The sequence below is a fragment of the Pogona vitticeps genome, chromosome 4 (genome assembly GCF_051106095.1).
Source record: "Pogona vitticeps strain Pit_001003342236 chromosome 4, PviZW2.1, whole genome shotgun sequence".
NCBI lineage: Eukaryota > Metazoa > Chordata > Lepidosauria > Squamata > Agamidae > Pogona > Pogona vitticeps.
Genome location: NC_135786.1, coordinates 91,900,636 through 91,920,970, shown reverse-complemented (window position 1 = coordinate 91,920,970; position 20,335 = coordinate 91,900,636). Strand labels below are relative to the sequence as shown.

Sequence of the window (20,335 nt, the reverse complement as noted above, 5' to 3'; positions counted from 1 at the left end):
TTCCAGACCATGGACTCGCTGTGGACATGGGTTTCCCAACTGGCCTGAGAGATTCTTTAGTCATCTATGATCAATGAGATAAGATCAGTGATCAGGGATAAAAAGCCATTTAAAGCCCAGCCAAAGTTTGTATCGGACAGGATGGATTGCCATGGAACCTTTACAGCCAATGAACTCAGTACTTGCTAAACTATTAAATTTTCTGGTTTAGTGAATAAGAGACAAAACAAAGGCTGAAGGTCTAGACTTGGTACTGATGACAGTGGTAAACACTTAGCAGGCAATGCCTGACAGAATCGTCCTGACAGGCAAATTCATATTGTAACCTCGCAGTTAATCTGCCTTGATGGGACGCATTGGAAGAGACAGGTCCAAAATCACTGGGGAGAACTCTGTCAAACGCAGAGGAAAGCAGCTTTATTTCAGTGCTCTACAAGAGCCATTATTGATCACAACTCAAGAAGGCATCATTCTTGTACACATAGCGAGAGATGCAGTTATTTGTGTCAATTAACTCTCATTCAATGTCAGTATTGATTGGCAAGGTCTCAACACTAGTTGTTGCCATCAATATGCTACTTACAGCAGAGGTAGCCAGAAGACACTAATAATCTACTACATGAACAACATAGAGGGGGCAATGCGCTGGTACTCCTGTCAAATAGATTGGAGGAGCCGTCAGGGCTGCACGGTCGGAAACCTCTGGCTACACGACTCTTGTCCCACAGCACGCTTATCATCAAAGCAATGGTCCTGAAGAAGCTGTTTCAGACTGAAGCTGGCAACCTACAGGTGTGAAGCCTTAAATAATATGGAGCAGGAAGAGGGCAGTCACTTTCAAGAACAAGCTGTGTGTCAACACTGAGGCCTCAGAAGGGGGTGGGGGTGGGAAAGCTTTCAGAAAATAGTCAGGCATGTGTCTCGTGGGGAAATGGTTCACCAGTGCTATGCCTTGTCTGCAGGTAACACGACTGCCAAGGACCACGGTCTTTCCCTTGCCAGAATCCAACTCAACAGGGTAGAAAATAGTTTATAACTTCTTTTTCAAAGTCAATTTTATTAGCCCCTATGTATGTGCAATGGCAGGTGAAAAAATGTGTTCCGGCTGCAAAATGAAAGCGAACAAAAACCAAACCTAAGCATTTGGCTGCACATGGATCGCTCCCGAATGTGTCCACACTGCTATCAAACAATGGTTGCTTCAGGCAATGGTGCTCTCCTTTATGCTATGTGGCCACCTGGATCAATGCAAATCAGATAGACCGACAAGAAATTGTGGAGCTATAGCTTAGAAACTGATAAAGTCTGGAAATCAAAATTTCAACCCTGTTTCTTAAAGTTTTGATACTAGGGACATAGGTTTGTTTTGTATTTTAAGTTAAAACTGGAGACACATTTACACAAAAAAGCATAACCTACTGAGCAGAATGTGACCCTGGCAAAGGATCTTTCACAGAAAATGGCAGCAACACCCAAGCTAACTGTTATTAGTACTACACAAGAAGAAAGCACTGGTAAACTATTTCTGAATATTTTTCACCTTGAAATCTCTATGATGAGACAATCTAAAATCAAACAGGAGCTAGTGCTGGAAGATGAGACCCCCCCCCACCCAGGCCAGAAGGTACTCAATCAGCTACTGGAGAGGAGCAAAGGAAAAATATGAACAGTGCTGTCACTCATGAAGGAACTTGATTAAAGCTGAAAGGACATCTAGTAGCTGATGTAAAGAAAGTAAAAGGAAAGTCTGATGTTGCACAAAACGTACAAGTGAAACGTGTAAGAACTATGAACTAAGGTAAACTAGAAACTGTGAAGTAAGAAACACAATGTTTGAACATTGCAATACTTGGTGTGAGCAAACTAAAGTGGAGAGTCAGACAGCTACAAATGTTTTGCTCTGGAAATGCCAAAATCAGAAGAAATGGATAACTCTAATAATTAAGGCAAATTGTAACACAGACAGTTAGGGATTGTAATGTAAGGTCTGGTTGAAAAATATAATTCAGGCATCTTGGAAAACCTATCAATATAATTATCATTCAAGTCTATGCTCCAACTATAGATACTGAAGTATCTGTAACTGGATACTTCCTTGTATTCCTAATTACTATGCATAGAAAGGTGTCCGGGAAGAAACTGATCATACACCAAAACAAGATGTGCTGATAATCATACATGGTTGGAACACAAATGCACAACCAAATTTGGTTGGACAATTCCATCAAGTAATCAGAAATGAAACAGGAGAATGACTCATAGAATTCTGAGGCCAATAATCTATTTATTGCAAACCAAACTGAACAGATAACCTTACATATGGATATCATCAGATGGCCAATAAAGAAATCAATTAAGCTATGTAATTGCAAGTAGTAGGTAGAAAAGTTGTATTCTCTCTGCCAAAACAAGACCAGAAGGAAGCTGTGGTATTGTTAATTACTTTGTTGATATTATTAATATTTTTTAAAAGTCCGTCTTTTCTTTCTTCATGTCAAAAACACGTGATACAATTAATAATTATATCAGATAATTTTCATCCAGTGAGGAACAGCATGAAGAGCATTTGGGGAAGCTAACATCAAATCGTCATATATGTTAAGGGATATCAAGTACAGTGGTGCCTCGCTTAACGAGCGCCTCGCTGAGCGATGAAATAGCTTAACGAGGTGCTCTGGGCCATCGCTGGAGCATTCGCTCAGTGATGGCCCCTATGGCGATTTTTCGCTTTGCGATATTCGCTAAGCAATTCGCTTAGCGAATATCGCATAACGAAGCGGGGGAGAACAGCTGATCAGCGGTTCCAAAATGGCCGCCGGAAGGTCCGCGCCGCATTTTCACGCCCTGCCCTCGCTTACCGAGGGCGCGAAAATGGCGGCGCTATGGCAGAACCTCGCACAGGGGTGAGTTTTCAAGCCATAGGAACGCATTGAACAAAGTTCAATGCGTTTCTATGGCTTTTTTATTTCCGCACAGCGATGTTTCGCTATAGCGAAGGTTAATCCGGAACGGATCAACCTCGCTATGCGAGGCACCACTGTACACTAACACAAGTTGAAGTTGCCAGTTCTTCTCCATGTTCACAAAGAGAAGAAGAAGCACAATTAGAGTAAAGCTGAAAAATAATACTGTACATTAAAAGAATCATAGTGCATAAATATAATCAAAATAACATTTTTGGTGACTTTAATGTTTTGTTGAATTTAAAGCTTTCCATTGCTAAATTCACTGCAAACTGGGTTGAAACCAGAGACATTATTAGGGAAAAATACTGGATAACTCAGTAGTTTAAGTATCTGGCTGCAGGGCCAGAGATTGGGAGTTCAATTTCCCACTGTGCCTCCTTGACAGGGGCTGGTCACGATGATCCATAGGGCCCCTTGTAGCTCTGCAGTTTGAAGATGATGATGGTGATTATATTATAAAAAGAGTACTCCTGTAGTCAAAATAAAAGAAAAAAATTGGATGGATGATGAAAGAAATGCTTGAATTTGTTATAGATAGGCAAGTAGCAGAAGTAAAGAAAGTCAAGAATAGGGTCAGAATCCTGAATACAACTTTCCTGTGACTATCACCTAGAGACAAAAAGAACTATTACAACTGTTGGTGCAAAGAAACAGAACAAATCAGGAAAAAAAGGAAATCTCTTCCAAAGACCCAAGAAATAAAAGGGATATTTAAACCTAGATTAGGGGTTCTCAAAGACCAACATACTACCTAACCAAGACAAAATACAGAAGGAAGAAACAATATACGGAAGAATACAGAAAAGATTAAAGGATGTCAGATTCCCGAGAAGAACAATTCTATAATGAACAACATTCAATTTTAGAAAGAGAAGTGAATATTTTTCTGTAAGCACTCGGAAGAGATAAATGCCCAGAAGTAGCAGAGATACCAACAGGGCTATTTCAAACTACCCAGGCTGGATATGTAAAAACTAGAAATGTGGTGTTGGAGGAGGCTCTTGAGAGTCCCGTGGACTGCAAGGAGAACAAACCTATCCATTCTAAAGGAAATAAACCCTGAGTGCTCACTGGAAGGACAGATCCTGAAGTGGAGGCTCCAATACTTTGGCCATCTCATGAGAAGACTCCCTGGAAAAGACGCTGATGTTGGGAAAGTGTGAAGGCAGGAAGAGAAGAGGACGACAGAGGATGAGATGGTTGGACAGTGTCATCGAAGCGACCAACATGAATTTGACCCAACTCCGGGAGGCAGTGGAAGACAGGAGGGCCTGGCGTGCTCTGGTCCATGGGGTCACGAAGAGTCGGACATGACTAAATGACTAAACAACAAAAGAAATGTGGATATTCATATTCCTAAGCAAATATTAATATCCCCATCCCAGATGAACCTAATGCGTATTTGACCCTTGCAGCCAGCCTGTCCACTCATGAACCACTGCACTGCCAGCCTCCCACTCTTCTCACCAATCACAGAAGTAGTCCCGCCATCTCCCTGCTCTTCTGGCCACTCAGCAGCCATGCAGAGAGATTTGTCCTCCCCACTCCCTGCCTGGAGAGGCCAGAAGAACAGTGAGACAGCAAAGCTACTTCTGTGATTGGTGAGAAGAATGGGAGGCTGGCAGCATGGTGGCGCATGAGTGGACACACTGGATCTGAGGGCCAGACCCTCATTAGGTGCACCTGGGATGGGGACATTCGTATTCATTTATGAATATGACTATCCCCATCTCTATTCAAAACCCTAATAATAATAATATGGCAACAAATACGGAAGATAAAACAATGGCCCACAGACTGGAAACATTCAATACACATTCTAATTTCAAAGAAAGGAGATGTCATGGAGCACAGTAACTATAGGACTATTTTATTAATTTCGCATACAAGCATAGTGAGGCTCAAGCAGCAAATATTTTTACCCTTTATGGGTAGAAATGCCTGATGTTCAAGTTGAATTACAAAACGGAAGAGGCAATAGAAATCATGCTGCAAACATACATTGGTTACTGAATATACCCAAAAAATCCACAAGTCTTCACTTTAAAGGCTACAGCTAAACTTTTGACTGTATGGCCCATGAAAAGCTATGGATTGTTCTAAAAGAAATGTGTTTGCCTCAACACTTGATTGTTCTGATGTGTAACCTGTATTTTGAACAAGAAACTATGATTAGGAGAATACATAAAAGAAACAGAACAGTTTCCGATAGGCAAAGGTGTGGGCAAGAGTGCATTTAATCTCCTGTTCAATTTGTATGCAGAACATATCATATGGAAAGCTGGACTAGATTTAGAAGAAGGAGGGGTAAAAATTGGTGGAAGAAAATCAATAATTCAAGATATGCAGATGACACCACCTTACTGGGAAAAAGCAGCAATGATCTGAAAAAACATCATTAAAGTGAAAGAAGAAAGTGTCAAAGCAGGTCTGCATTTGAACAGGAAGAAGAGAAAAATCATGACGAGAAAAAAGAAGAGAAAAATCAAGAAGAACCACACAATTTTAAGGTTGGCAATGAAGAAATTTAAATTGTTAAAGATTTTGTATACCTTGGTCTAATCCTCAATCCAAACAGAGACTGCAACCAAGAAATCAGGAGGAGACTGAGACTTCGAAGGGCATGAAGGAAGGAACTAGAAAAGATCCTCAAATGTGAGGACCTGTCGCTAGAGACCAAAGCAAAAATCATCTACACTAGTACATAATTACTATGTGCAGATGGGCATGTTATGAAAAGCCAAGACTTGCTGCAAAATACAATAATGCCAGGAAAAGTTGAAGGCAACAGTAAAACAGAAAGACTAAATATGAGATGAAATGACTTCATAAGGAAGCCACTGCCCAGGATTGCCAAAGCTAAGCAGGGCTGTTAGTGACAGGACATTTTGGAAGTCACTCGTTCATAGGATTGTCTTGGGTCAAAGGTGACTTTGTACTGCATAGCAACAACGACAACTACAACTTTATATTGAAGATGTTTGTGCCATGATTTGCAATGTTAAACATATAAATGTTAAGTCAACCTAATAAATGGTTCAAAAGGAATGAAGAAATGTTTCTGCAAATGAACAGTTTTTATAATTAGTAAAAACATTTTCACAGCAGACAAAAATGGTCTTTATGTGATAAAAATTGATTTTAAAAAAAGAAAAGTAAGATTCGTATGGTGAGTTGAAGATCAGCCACACCAAGAGCTGAGACGATGTGTAGCTAGATTTATGCCCCATTCCCATAAGCAAAAATGTGCTCCCCTTTTCTCTTGATTAGAAAAATCCAGAGCCCGTAATTGTCAAGCTTTTAGAAAATACTAAATAGCAGCAACAAAAATCACACTAGACAACTTCATTGTTTAGCCTGGATTTCTGTGTCAACATCTCCTCCCCCACGGTGCAAATGTACATATACACACACTGCACTCTTCCAACAAAATGCTCCAGATGACTCTGGAGATTATTTCACATCTCAGTTTTTGTAACAAAAGCTTACAGGCACTGAGGGACTGTGCTTAGGAAGAACTATAACTGTTCTAAAACGTCTCCAGAGAACTCTTTAGTGTATTTCCCAGCAGTGGTGACTGAATGAAATGGTGCAAAAAAGAGGATGAACTGCAAGTGTTCCTTTAAAAACCAATGAAGCTGAAAAGGGCTGTTGTGGAGTACAGCCACATGCTCTTTTATCCTTGCTGTTTTCTCCCCATTGTTTTTTTTTTTTTTACACTAAACATTCATAGATAAAGGAAATACTTAAACTATCTGACTGCTTTTGATTGTTGCTTTATTTTCTGGCTTGTGACACTTTTAGCTATTTAATAAAAGTCATTAAGGGTTTTTCTTTTTCCTGACAAATGCTCTGGATATGTCTGCTTTTTCCACAGACAGCTACCGTGCCTGAACTGACGAACACATTTGTGAATACGGGTTTTAAAAACATTGTCACAGACTCTGATAATGAGGTGACCAAATCTGGAGCAAAACGCCTTGGCTGAGAAATCCTCTTTCTGGGGAAATAAAATGACATGGTGACCATGTCAAACATGGTGTTAACCAGGTGAACTGAACTGCAACTCTTACGTGATATCGCTTCATACAATTTTACAAGTATGGTTTCCTAGACTGTACTTTAAGAGCAATTACTCTAGAGGTAGTAGGTACAGCAGTTAACACCACTGGGGCTGGGCATAAAGGTTCACAGAGCAAGCATGGGCTAGTTACATGGTGATCTTCTAACAAATTAGATATAACAAAATAAGCGAGCTAAAACACCCTTTATGTCAGCAGTGCTATGAATATTTCCCAACAAAATTTACTTCACGTTATAAAGATCTGAAAAAAGCTGAAGGAGTACTATGTACAGCAGGAAAAGCAAAATATTAATGAAATATTCCTACAAAACATATGTATGATATACTATTAAATATAGTATAGATCATATTATTATCATAAATTGTCTATCATGCTAAAAAGAGGACTGCTAGTTAAATCCTCTTTGTTAGCAAGCATAATTAATGTCTCTTGAGACAGCTTTTTTTACTGGTCTTCTAAAAGAAATGGTGATGAGGAGTACCATAGTGATTTAGGCATTCCTTTTTGCTGCCTAGCAATTTTATCCCTCTCTTAAATTTCTGGAGATTTCTCATGGCCTCATTGTATCCTTACCACAGTTAGTCATTTCTACATTTGCGGTAGTCAAAGCTGAGGAGAACACCAGCACAGCTACACTGTTGACTTCTGAAGTGAATGAAAATGATCAGGTCAAGAGGCAGCTTTATGACTTCATGAAGTGATGAGGTAACGTGCTCAGTGAGGCTTCCTCTCAGCTAAATATTCACAGGACTGCTGCCATAAAGGCTATCATGCCTCACTTATTTTGCCATATCTAATTTGTTGTGCTTGTTCTTTTTTTTTTGTATTCTTGTATTTTTATGAATAAGGAATGTGCATAAGTAAGCAAAAGGCATGAGACTGTTGTCTCCTGATGCAACAAGCAAGACTAGCTCTAATCCTTTGGATGGAGGATTAAAAGCTTGATTTAAAACACGGAACAAAAATAAGAAACATCTGAGTAAGACAATTGATTCTGCTTTACAAAGCAGTCTTCTGTATATTAGAGACAATGTCTTGAAGTGGTTAGAATGTTGGACTAGAACTCGGGAGACATAAGTTCTAATCTGATTTGGCCATGGACCATACTGGTAACTTTGGACCATGACAATCTCTCAACTGGGCCTACCTAACAAGGTTGTTATGATGATAAGAGCTACTTACTCCAGCTAGAGCTGAATAGAGGGAAGGAGAAAGAAAATGCTTGCAAAATACACACACACAACCCAAGTTTAATTTTAAATACCTCGACTTTCAAACTTTGCCTCTACAAAGTTAGAAGGCCTGCAAGTTCTGTTCCAACTTCAGGATTCTCATCTTTCCCTTGTGTTCTCATAGTCATAGGAGATCATTTTGCAGCTTGCCACACATTAGCGCCACCTCCTCTTGGCATTATTTAAGTCAAAGTCCTTAAAAGTCACTTGAACTTACCTAAATGTTTTAACCAGGTTTTTCATTTCACTATAAACATCACCAAGAGGAATCCGAAGAGGGCCCAATACAACAGGCAACCTGAAAAGAAAGTAAAGTGAGGTTACTGAAATAAGAATTCCCCTCATTGGTCATCAGAGGTGGGTAACTGCTAGAGTCTGAGACTAACGTAGTTGGATCCTGGAGGACTGCACCTGCTCTTGTGCCTTTCCAAATATTTTTAAATGCATTTTTTTTCCCTTGAAGAATCCCTCTCATGGTCTCTAGCGACCAATTTCTCAAGAAGTCACGAAACCACTTCGGGGTTACATGATGGGCCCAGGGATGACAGAGAACCCCAAATGTGGCAAAATTGGCTCCAATAGCCATTTTTGAGAAAAAGCAAAATTGAGCAACCCCCCCCCAAAGAAAAAACAAAAACAAAAAACACAACCCTTCAAATGGGTGGGTGGGAGCGTGCAACTACCGGGAGCTTCATGCAGCATTTAGCTGTACTTCATAATGTAGCCTCTTCCCTTAAAGCAACATTAGGCCAAGTGGGGTCCAACAGGGGCTCCCCCCCCCACTCTTGTGTGCTCCAGGGACTCTGGCCACGTTACATTGTTCCTCCCAATTCAGATGCCCCCACTTTTTTGTATCTTTAAAAAAAGAGAGAGAAATGTTGGCTACTAGACTATGAGGGGACTTTTTGGGCAGGGGAAAAAGCCTTTTCAAAAGAAAAATATTTGGTGAATGGAATGGGTTTCCTTCCAAGGTCTAGGGTTCGTTTCACATCCATCAAATCCTTGGTGGTTGCTAGCCCAGTTGAAAAAATACTTGACTCAGTGGACTTGTCCCATCTCAGTGATGTTAGCCTGCTCCACCAAAATGATATGACAATTCTAAATCAACGGCAGAGCATGGCAAAGTTACTTTTTTGAATGATAATTTCTAAAACTCCCCACTCATCACAGATACTACTCCTAGTAATTCTGGTTGGGTAATTCTGCTGTATCTAGGTGGCCGGTTTGCTTGAAAATGCTGGGCTAGCATTAGCAAAAAGGATACGTACACCTTTTGCAGTTTTTCAAGCACTATCCGTGTCCGAATCTGCTGTTGAGCACTGGAATCGACAAGTGGCAAAACAGGAATCCACTGCTGATCATCCTACACAATGGTAAATACAAAACAGCCATTATTCAGCCATTACTGGACTATCAAAGTCATTAAAAGGCATTAGAGATGGTGCAAATTTTGTAGGGCCATAGAAGCAAATGCAAAATACGTATAACGAACCAGATTGAATGCGGAAAATTATCTAAAGATCACCTTCACCCATATCCATCTGAGATTAGTCTCAACCTTACAATTAATTGCTACTGAGATCTATTAAGGTGGTGCACACAAAAGAGGTGTTCTTTTCATGGATGTCCCCCCCAAACTGTGGAATCCTCCAGGGCTTAGAAAATTACTTTTAAAAACTAGGCAGTGAAAACATAATTCTTGCTTGCTTTTTAGTTACTTCAGGGGAAAAAAATCATAGGCAGCTACTTGCTTATAGTACAAAACACAGGGTGCCTGCCGTTCAGCAACTAAAAATAATAGTCCTACTACAAAAGGCACAAAGTCATGCCTCATTAAGTTATAATTGTAATCAGAGGTGCACAGGAGTTGCACCTTTAACATTAGATAGCCAATCAATAAAGCATTTCATAAGTCATTAGTAATAGAAGGAAAGAGGGCAAACAAATAGTTAAAACTTTTGAATTGATTCTTGAACAAGGACCCTAACTGGCAGTGTAGATAATATGGGTTTACTCTGTGACAGACTTGGAGAAGTGTCAACAATGGTGACACTATGTTCTAATTTTTTTTTATTTTTAAAAAAAGGTTCTCTCTCCTCATGGAACTGCTTTGCTACTATTTCTGCAACTATTTTTCAAATGACTCTCATAGCTTCAAGAAAATACAGTGGAACCTCGACTTACAAATGTCCCTACCTACAAACATCTCGACTTATGAACCGCTCTGACCGCAAAATGTTGCTTCGACTTGTGAACGGAGCTTCCACTTACAAACACAAAAAGGCAGGGGGAAAGGGCGGGAAATTTGAATTTATCAACTGTTGGTGACGAAGAGGCTGCGTCTTTGTAGCTCTTTCACCCCAATGGTTAGGGAAAGGGATGCAGTGGGGGCAGCCCAGAGCCAGGAGGCTTGAGCCTCCTGGTTGCTCTGGTGGAGGCAGCGATCGCCCGGTGCCGGGAGGCTTTAGCTGGCCGGGTTTCTTCGGCTGCTCACCTCCCGGTTCACCTCCTGCTCATCCTCGCCACCCTCTGCGATTTGAATTTCCCGCCATCGGCCCACGGAGGGTGGTGCGGAGCAAGTGGGAGGCGAGCCGGGAGGCGAGCTGCCGAAGCACCCCCACCAGGCTCAAGCCTCCCGCTGCCGGCGGTCACAGCAGCGGTGGAAGCCCGGGAGGCTTCGGACTGGTAAGGTGCTGCTTTTTCCTTTTTTAAAAACTGTTCTGGGTGGGTTTTGGAGGGTGGGTTTGGATTGGGGGAGTTATGTTTCTGTGCTGTGTTGTTTTGTTTTTGGATTATTATTAATTTTTTGCAGTCCCAGTGTGGGACTTGCTCTGTTTATTTTTTATTTTTTGGTATTTTTTTGAAATGCTGGAACGAATTAATCCCATTCCCATGCATTTCAATGGGAAATGGTGCTTCGACTTACGAGCATTTCGACTTACGAACACCATTCGAATACAGGTTAAGTTTGTAAGTCGAGGTACCACTGTAAAATGCTTTCTCACCTGCTTTTCAAAACTTGAAGTTAATCTGTTACGTTGTTTAGAACAGAGGTCCCCAACTTTGGCCCTCCAGATGTTCTTGGACTTCAATTCCCAGAAATCCTGGCCAGCAGAGGTGGTGGTGAAGGTTTCTGGGAGTTGTAGTCCAAGAACATCTGGAAGGCCAAGGTCGGGGACCACTGGTTTAGAAGACAAATGACCGGAAGAACACCTGTTTCACACCAGAAATCTTTCATAAACCTGGGCTGCACATGCTTATTGAAGTATTTGACATTAATTCCCCAAATCTCTTGCCAATACTTCAGGAAACTAATCATTTGAATCTCACTGAAATGAATAGGGCTTACTTCTGGGCAAGAGGATAGATGCAGACGACAGCCTTGCTACAGGAAGACGTGTCACTGAACACAGAGATAGGGAAAGAGAGAGAGAGAGAGAGAGAAGCCATGGGCAGGGAGGAAGATGAGTCAGAAGACAGGGAACCGGGGGTGGCATGGGAAAAGAGCAGAGAGGGATAGTATGTCGTTGGAGAAGGAAGCCAGAGAGAGGGAGAGAGAGCACAAGCACACTTCTCTGGGATGTCTTAAGGCCACAGAAATGCAATGCATCTCCCCCCACCCCCACCCCCAGCCATTTCTTCCCTTACTAGAAAGAGAAGGCTAGTGTCTGTGTACTTCAGTGTCAGTCCCATTCAACTCAACAAGGCTTATTCCCAGGAGGTAAGCTTAGCCTGCAATTCTGCACCTAAGAACTCAACAATAAATCTCACTGAGGTTCAAAATGTTGCAGCCAAGCTTCTGATTGGTGCCAGTGATGTGCAGCATATCATTCCCCTATCACAGCAGCTTCTCTGGCTGCTGGTCTGTTTCCTGGTCCCATTCAAAGTGCTGGTTATCACCTGTAAAGCCCTACACGGCTTGGGTCCAGGCTACCTGAAGGACTGTATGTCCCCATACTGTATTTGCCTTCTCAGCTCCTCTAGTCTTCAAGAGAGGGCTTTCTCTCGGTCCCACCACCTTCACAGGATGCGTGGTGGGCACAGAAGAGAGGGCCTTCTCTGTGGCTGCTCCCAGGTAGAAGCATATCCTCTTCCAAGAGGCTAGATTAGCCCCCTCCTTCGTGCCCTTCTGGGGACAGGTGAAGACCATCTTTTTTTTTCAACAGATTTTTAGTCAGTTTTTGATCTTGTGTGTTGGATGTGATTATTATTTTGTGTTTTTTTTTACTGTGTTTAAGGTGGTTTTAACAGTTTAAACTACTGTATTCGTTTTAATACACTTATATTTTAACTGTTTTTAATATTATAATTTATTGTGGTTTTATTCACTTTGTTTTTTTTAATAATTTGTGAGACACCCTGGATCCCTTAATTGGGAGGAAGGTGACATGGAAAATAAAATAAAATAAAAGTTCATACTAAACAGTCTTCTAGTGGCTCATCTGAATTCAACATTTTGGGAGAAGTCAAGGACACATCAGGCCTCATGTTATGGCCCCAATGTACCTAGTCGTAGTACTTTAAGCACCATTACTTCAAGAGAAACACTAGAACCCAAGTTGGCCTTTGAGGAAAAGGGAGGATGTAGTCAAGATACTTACTTCAGTGCTGCCATGGAGCTGTTCCTTTTCAGATTGGGCCGCCAAATCTTCTTCAGCTGAGGTGAACTTTCCTTGATAAAATTCCCTCACCTTTAATTTCATCTGTGATGTCTCTTCTTTCAATTTTTCATAACTCGGTAAAGGTTTGGCTGTTGTACTGGAGCCCTTGAAAGGCGAAGACGGGTCGAAGCTGTTGAAAGAGTCCTCTTCAAAAGCAGCAGCCTTCAGTAGTTCAGCACCGTCCAAATCATCCTCATCAAGGTCTTCTTTCTCACAACTGGTGGGCGAGATCTGCTGGGATACATGGGCACTCGAGAAGCTGGAACCATAGAGAAGTCTCAACGTCTCTTCAGTCCTCCATTCAGCAAACGTTTGCCTGAGACCTTCCAACAAACTCCCTTTGGCCACAAGAGGGTCCCTCTGATCTCTTGACTCATGTTGGACAGGGTGTCTGGATTTCGCAAGCAACCTCTTCAGGTGTTCTGCCCCTTTGTGACTCACCCCAAGGAAAACCAGCTGTGAGCCTTCTGAAGCCTGTACAGTGTTCGAAATTAGACTCTGACTAGAACTGTGAGTTCTTTCGGCTTCAGGGTTATCAGGAACCGTGGGGTTCTTTTCTAGGGCCTCCAAATGGCACCTGCTGAGCTGCTCTGCTGCCCCATTAACTGCATCTTCCGTCGCGACAGGCTTGGGGCGGGCCTTCCCAGCAGGGCTTTTTTTCAGTTTGCTCTTTTGGGACGCCAGTGAAACACCCTTTCCTACCTTTGGCAGCTTCTCTTGCAGGACGGATGAAACAAATTCTTGCTCAGCATCACTGCTGCCCTCACTATCTGATCCAGAGTCACTTAGGGTGGCTTCGGGGACAGGATTTTCGATGTCTAAAGGTTTAATGTCTTCATCGACTAATTTGACTTCCTTCCCAGAGTGGCCCCTGTGAAGACAATGATGGTGATAATCAGAAACACAAAGGCGAAAGCTTGCCTATGTTGCCTGGGGGATCCTGTGAGCCACAGTCAAATAAGTAACTTTTCCAAACTCTGCACCAAGATTTTGTAAAACATCTGCTTTATTTATTATTGCTACTGAATACATTTCTGCTCCTCCTTCCACTGCTAGATAGTGCTCAAGGAAGCTTACAATAATCTCTCGAACAAGCTTCTCATACTTCTCTCAAGCAAGATGGGACTAAACTTGGAGCAAAGAATACACAAACTACCATTTGGGCCTTCCTTCCCCTTGTTTCCTAATATTGATTATTTTACACACCTCTTTTCTTTTTCTGAAAACTAAAGCAGGACATAGAGAAAAACAGAGATGATGCTGCAAAAATGGAGCAGATTCCAAGAGAGGAAAGAGAGACAGACATTCATCCTGACACACATTCTCCTCCTAATAAGCCTGCGTGGAGAACAGAATGTCAATACCTCCTTGCTTTCTCCAGTAAAACCCAAGTTTCTTTTTTAAAACTCTGCCCATTAACCCCAACAGTGCCAAATTGCTACTTTATTAAGCCAGGGAGCTGTCTTAATTCTCCAAAATTGGATTTAATTGTTTTACTTTATTTATACCTCTTTTGTTCCATCTTTCAAATGGCACATGCTTCAAATGTTCCCAGAGCTGATTTCATTTAAATAAAATAAAATAAAAAATAAAACACACACCCATCTTTCTTTTTCTGAGGTTCGAACGCAGAATGGCTTTGCAGAAGGCAGAGATGACTTTATAGAAAATATTTCAGTAGGCTTGGGGGAAATCCAAATTTTGCAGAGGTGCATTCTCTTTCACCAGTCAGAACCCCTCTGAATGAGTTTGAACTCAAGATCCCAAAGAATACTGAGCATGCCCAATGTTAACAAGGGTGGGGATAAAAAAAATATAAAGGTAGAGAAAACATAATTCCATGCTGCAACATTTTTGTAGTTCTAAGTCATAACAATGTAATCAAGAAAACTGAAAAGCAAAAAAAAAAAAAAAAAAGGAATCAGAGCAGGATGTGGAAATCCCTACAAAACAGTAGACACTTAACAAAATAATGGTGAAAGTTCTGTTGCTTAGCATAACAAGTCTCACTAAACCTAGGTCCATTGAGTCAATGGGGATTTGATGAGTCAATTCCTCTGTAAGTTCCATTGATTCATATAGGCCTACTCTAACTGAGACTCACTTTAACTTAGTAAATCACAGAGTAGGCCCATTTGAATCAATGGAACTTACCAAAGAGATGACTCACTCAATTACCATAGATTCAATGGCCTCCTTTAGTGCAATTTATTTATTTATTTATTTATTTATTTATTTATTTGTTTGTTTGTTTGTTTGTTTGTTTGTTTATTTATTTATTTATTTATTTATTTATTTATTCATTTATTTAATTTTATTTTATTTTATTTTATTTTATTTTATTTTATTTTATTTTACTTAACTTATATGCCGCCCACACTACCCGAAGGTCTCTTACAATGCTAAGCAAGACAATTTTGGCCAGTAAGGTGAAGAAATAAAATGGCTATTGCCTGGTGCCAAAAAGGTAGCAAAGTGGGCGCCAGAGGAAGTGCATATCAATGGGGCATCATTGCAGCAAAGTTTCTGTCTCTCTCTCTCTCCAGTTATTCCCTGCCTCACAGGTGAGGGTGGACCAGATGGCAGGCAGCCTCAGATGGTGAGCCTAGCACTGAGCAAGACTGATAGAAAGACAAAAGTCCAGGAAACACTGACTTAAATTACTACTGTACTTTAAAGAAAGAAAGATTAAAGATAAGTTTTAAAGTACAATGTACCCTACTACACATTTCTGCTGCACTATTATTACTAGAAGAGCAAGTACTGTGAATTGCTATGTTCTGTTTTAAATGAAGTTAAAAAAAAAAGACCCTCAGGGATGCAAGCAAAGACAGCCATTGAGGGAACAAAGAACAAACCCCACAGATTGCAGATCCAGCCAAATTTTTCTTTTATGTATCAATATAAATTCAAAAACAGCAGACCTAGTTGTTTAATGTTTTACCTGAAGAAGTAAACAAGCTTTCAGCACATATAATTGGTTCCATTCAACTTACAAAGGAAGCCATATATGAAAACTGATGCACCAGACTCAAGAGCAAACACTGCATTTGCCTCATGTTTCAGCAGGTTCTATTAAACTATAGTATTAGGGGCAGCTGAAAATCATACAGATCAAACACTCTTTTCATCATCACAAAATGAAAAGGGAAAAAAAAGATGCCACACTCGAACAATCAAAGCAAACAGGTCTTTGTGGAGGCTACAATAACTGTAGTCATATGGCAGAAGAAAGCCAAAAATCAAAGACTTTGTTCAATCAGATTGTGGAAGCATAAACAAAACAAAGCAAGCAAACAAACAAAATAAGAGTTCTACTGTACCTTGCCCCCTGTTGTAGTAATTCAATGTCTGGTGGCCTTAAAAATAAAAATAAAAATCAATATATTAAAAAATAGATTGTAAATGATAATTCAGGAATTGGCTTAAGTTATGTATTGATTCAAGATAACCACTATCTGAAGGTTTAAAGAGTATTAACCAATACAGCTCAAAAAATCCTACCCCTGCTGTTGTTTTTATGTGCCGCCAACTCGTCTCTGACTTATGCAACTCTGAATGAGTGACTTCCTAATGGGAAATAATGGGTCCAGTAGTAAACTACATCTAGAGTAGGCCCTACTCTAGAGAAGTAGAAAAGACAGGAGAGGGCCTGGCGTGCTCTGGTCCATGGGGTCACAAAGAGTTGGACACGACTAAACAACAACAGAGTCGGCCCACTGAACCATTGAGGATTTGGTCAGTCAACTCCACTGACTCAAATGGGCTGACTTGAGATGTGAAGTATTACTAGATCTCAGCCAATGTCTTTATGTTCCTGTGTATAATATTCATATGCCTAACCTGCATTAAGATAATTCTGCGAATTATATAACACAGTCTAATGTATGTTCACTCAGCAAGACATCCATCTCATACCAACGTAAGCACATTTACGACAGCACGGTCTATGAATGGCCAGGAGAAAACTGACCAGAAAAAATCCTTACAACTGAGCTTGCAATGTAGACCAAATATTTGTGCAGTCATCCTGATGACCACCTCCAGTCTGCTAATGGCAATACAATAATGTTACGCAGGAGCTGCTTCTGAAACGTCTTGTCTCTGGTATATCTGTGGCATTCTGAAGACTTTTTTAAAAAAAGATTTTCAGAGATGATTTGGAATATCATAAAAATAGGGAGCACACACACCCACCAAAAAAAAAAAAAAAAAAGCAAAATCACTGAAAAATCTTTAAGCCACATTTTCAGGGACTTCCATTGTGGCTGTGCTAAGCAATGCAACTCCACACATGGAAGCCGAGCACTCCCTTAATCAAGAAAGCCAAGGAGAAGCTTCTCTAAAGTTTGTGGAACTTTGTCAAAAGTAAATGTGGCTCTGGATACGCAATGTTCAGATCATAAGATCCACTTTCCATACACATAACATGATCTCACAATGGACCGGGCAGCACCTATTGAGCATAATTCTTTTAATCACTGCAATGTGTGGATGAGGACAGTTATTGCCATTTTCTCATATAGAACAGAAGACATACCCCAGTCTATTCTCAGGGATCATTATATACGGTTTCATTCCTCAAGCAGGATTATTTCAGGATTAAATCAGTTATTTAGGGCTAAAAATCAACTATTAAACATAACTAGACACATTGAATCAATAGGGGTTACAGAAATGCTGACTTCAAAAGATCCACTCATTCAATAGGTCTAATAGGAATGACTACCATGTTTCCCCGAAAATAAGATAAGGTCTTATATTAATTTTTGCTCCAAAACATGCATTAGGGCTTATTTTCAGGGGGTGGTTTTTTTATGTACAACAATCTACATTTATTCAAATACAGCCATATCATCTTCTTCTGGTTGCTGCACAATGTTGCACAATGGTGGAGGGCAGGGTTTCATTTAACTGGGGCTTATTTTTTGGGTTTGGCTTTTATTATGAGCATCCTGAAAAATCATACTAGGGCAGTGGTGGTGAACCTTTTTGGGCTTGTGTGCCCAAACTGGCAGGAAAAAAACAGGGGGCAGTGTGCTACCTAGAAATGGTGGCGGCGAAACCAGAAGTGGCGGTGGAAGGGGGAATCCCAGGCACGGAGGTGCCTCGAGACGCCACTCCGGATCCACCGCCAACGCCATCTGCTCCAGATCCTGACCCGCTGCCTGTCCGGGCACCAGCACTGCGGTTGCAGCCGCCTGCTCAGGTTTGGCTGCGGGGGGGGAGTAGCAATCTGGCGACTTATAGCTCGCGTGCTGGCAGAAAGGGCTCCGTGTGCCAGCTGTGGTATGCGTGCCATAGGTTTGCCATCGCTGTACAAGGGCATATTTTCAGGTTAGGTCTTATTTTCAGGGAAACAGGGTATCCAATTTAGCCCTTTGGGTATTGTTACCAGATAGGCAACATCGTTTTTTTGCTCCAAGCACCAAAATGCTGGGAGGTTCTTTTGCCTTCTTATTACTTCTCTCTAGCAAAGCCTTACTGACCTCAACAACAGCTGGATCAGAAAGTCAGAGCAGAAAGTCTACAATGCAATGTGTTTACTTCTGTAGTGTATTTTCACTACAGAAAATAGGGCCGGGGGGAGGGGACCCTCTCTGAAGCTGACACCTGACATCATCTTAAAGTCTTTTGGATACTGTAGTTAGCTTCCATTTACCAAAAACAAAACCAAAAAAACCTATAATAAAATTGAAGTTATTTAATTTTATGGTTTTCTGAAATTTCACATTTTAAGTGTTCCACCTATATTGTGGAGGTGGGGGCTTAGTTCTAAATTTAGGACTAATACTTCTATTTACCCAGTATATAACTGGATCCTGATGTCATTTATAAAACCTGTGGGTCCTTTTGCCTCCATATAATAAATATCTTGTGGAAAAGTGACACCCAGTGGGGACTCAGTTAGTTGCAAGCCATCTGCCTTATGAGGAACCTAATAATTTTTGTTTTATTCAAGGAGTGGTTAACTGCTGCCACTTGTTACTCAGGTCCTCTCCTGAACGCATGTACAGTATATGTCGGGAACAGAGGGTTCAAAAGGGAAACAAACCAGAAGAAGGGGCATGAAGATGGCTCAGATGAAATATGCAGGAAATACTAGATACATGGAAAACGGGATGCTGGGAGCAACTCTATGATGTTGGCACAGCTTCTCTGAGCCCAAAAAAATGGGCCAGTATGGAGACAGATACAGTGGTGCCTCGCATAAAGAGCGCCCCATTTAACGACGAATCCGCATAGCGATGCAGATTTTGCGATCGCAAAAGTGATTGCATTGCGATGTTTAAATAGGGAAAACACACGCATTGCGATGTTTTAAAACAGCTGATCGGCGGTTCCAAAATGGCCGCCGGAAGAAAAAATGGCCGCCTGCAGCATTTTCACGCGGTTTCCTCGCTTACCGAGGCGGTGAAAATGGCAGCCGGATGGAGGATTTCTGCATAGCGGTGAGTTTTCCTCCCATAGGAACGCATTAAACAGGATTTAATGCATTCCTATGGGGTTTTTTGCCCCGTATAGCGACGTTTCCGGATAGCGATGATTTATCCGGAACGGATTATCATCGCTATGTGGGGCACCACTGTACATGATGTGTACACCCATGGAAGGTTGCTACCCCATGAGTCTAGGAAGTTTCTTTTACAGAGATACAGTGCCTAGGGTTATGTCACTCCCTGAAAACAACAGAGAATTGTTTCCACAGGTTTCGGCCCCATCACATTATTTCCCAATGAAGAACCACCTTGTAGTTAGCAACTGGGGAAGAAGGTAAAGAAAGCAATTAGAAAGCAGGAAACTTTAGGGGTGTCAATGGAACAAAAAGCCACTGCACCCTGAGAAAAGAGGCTTTTCTACCCTCAATCCTTCCCCTAAAATCTTGTTCCTGATCCTGTTCCTTTCCCAAGGGAGGACGACTTTTCCTCTCCCATCCCAACTTTTCTACTGAGTCTCTCTGGGATCTAGGAGAAGGCTCTGCTGGACTTCCCTCTCTGGACCTACAGGACCAAGCTCTTCACCCCTCTACGTTGGATTAGGTAGATATAATATTTTAGTTTTTGATTAATTCATGTTTTGATTTGTCAGCTTTGCTTCTAAAAGTCAGAGCTGGAGGGAGTTTAGGTGGTGCTAGATAATAAATACTACATGTGCTTGCTCCTTTCATACTCCTCGATTTTGTATGCCACAGATTTCATTTAAAAAGTTGATTTAGTTTGTTTGGGATTGTATTTATTCAAACAGCTGTAGTGAAAACTGAATCACAGTCTGCTTTGCATGGGAAAAATCCTATGTGTAACAACTAGTTTGATTTTTATAAATGTTATCGTTCTCTTCATGGAATGTTGCTATTTTGATTTCTACTTGAAAATGTTTCATTCTTCCTCAAC

At 41.1% G+C, this 20,335-nt stretch overlaps 1 protein-coding gene across 7 annotated transcripts in view; it reads right to left on the bottom strand.

Annotated features, from left to right (window-relative positions):
• RPAP2 (RNA polymerase II associated protein 2) overlaps window positions 1-20,335 on the bottom strand; it is a 63,519-nt gene that overhangs the window by 30,916 nt on the left and 12,268 nt on the right. For all 7 annotated transcript variants that reach the window (XM_072997938.2, XM_020807149.3, XM_078391756.1 and 4 more), the window contains 4 exons: window positions 16,268-16,303; window positions 12,885-13,815; window positions 9,552-9,646; window positions 8,501-8,581 (listed from right to left, as the gene is read on the bottom strand). In XM_072997938.2, the coding sequence (XP_072854039.2) occupies window positions 8,501-8,581; window positions 9,552-9,646; window positions 12,885-13,815; window positions 16,268-16,303 (1,143 nt within the window). The remainder of the gene's footprint in view (window positions 1-8,500; window positions 8,582-9,551; window positions 9,647-12,884; window positions 13,816-16,267; window positions 16,304-20,335) is intronic.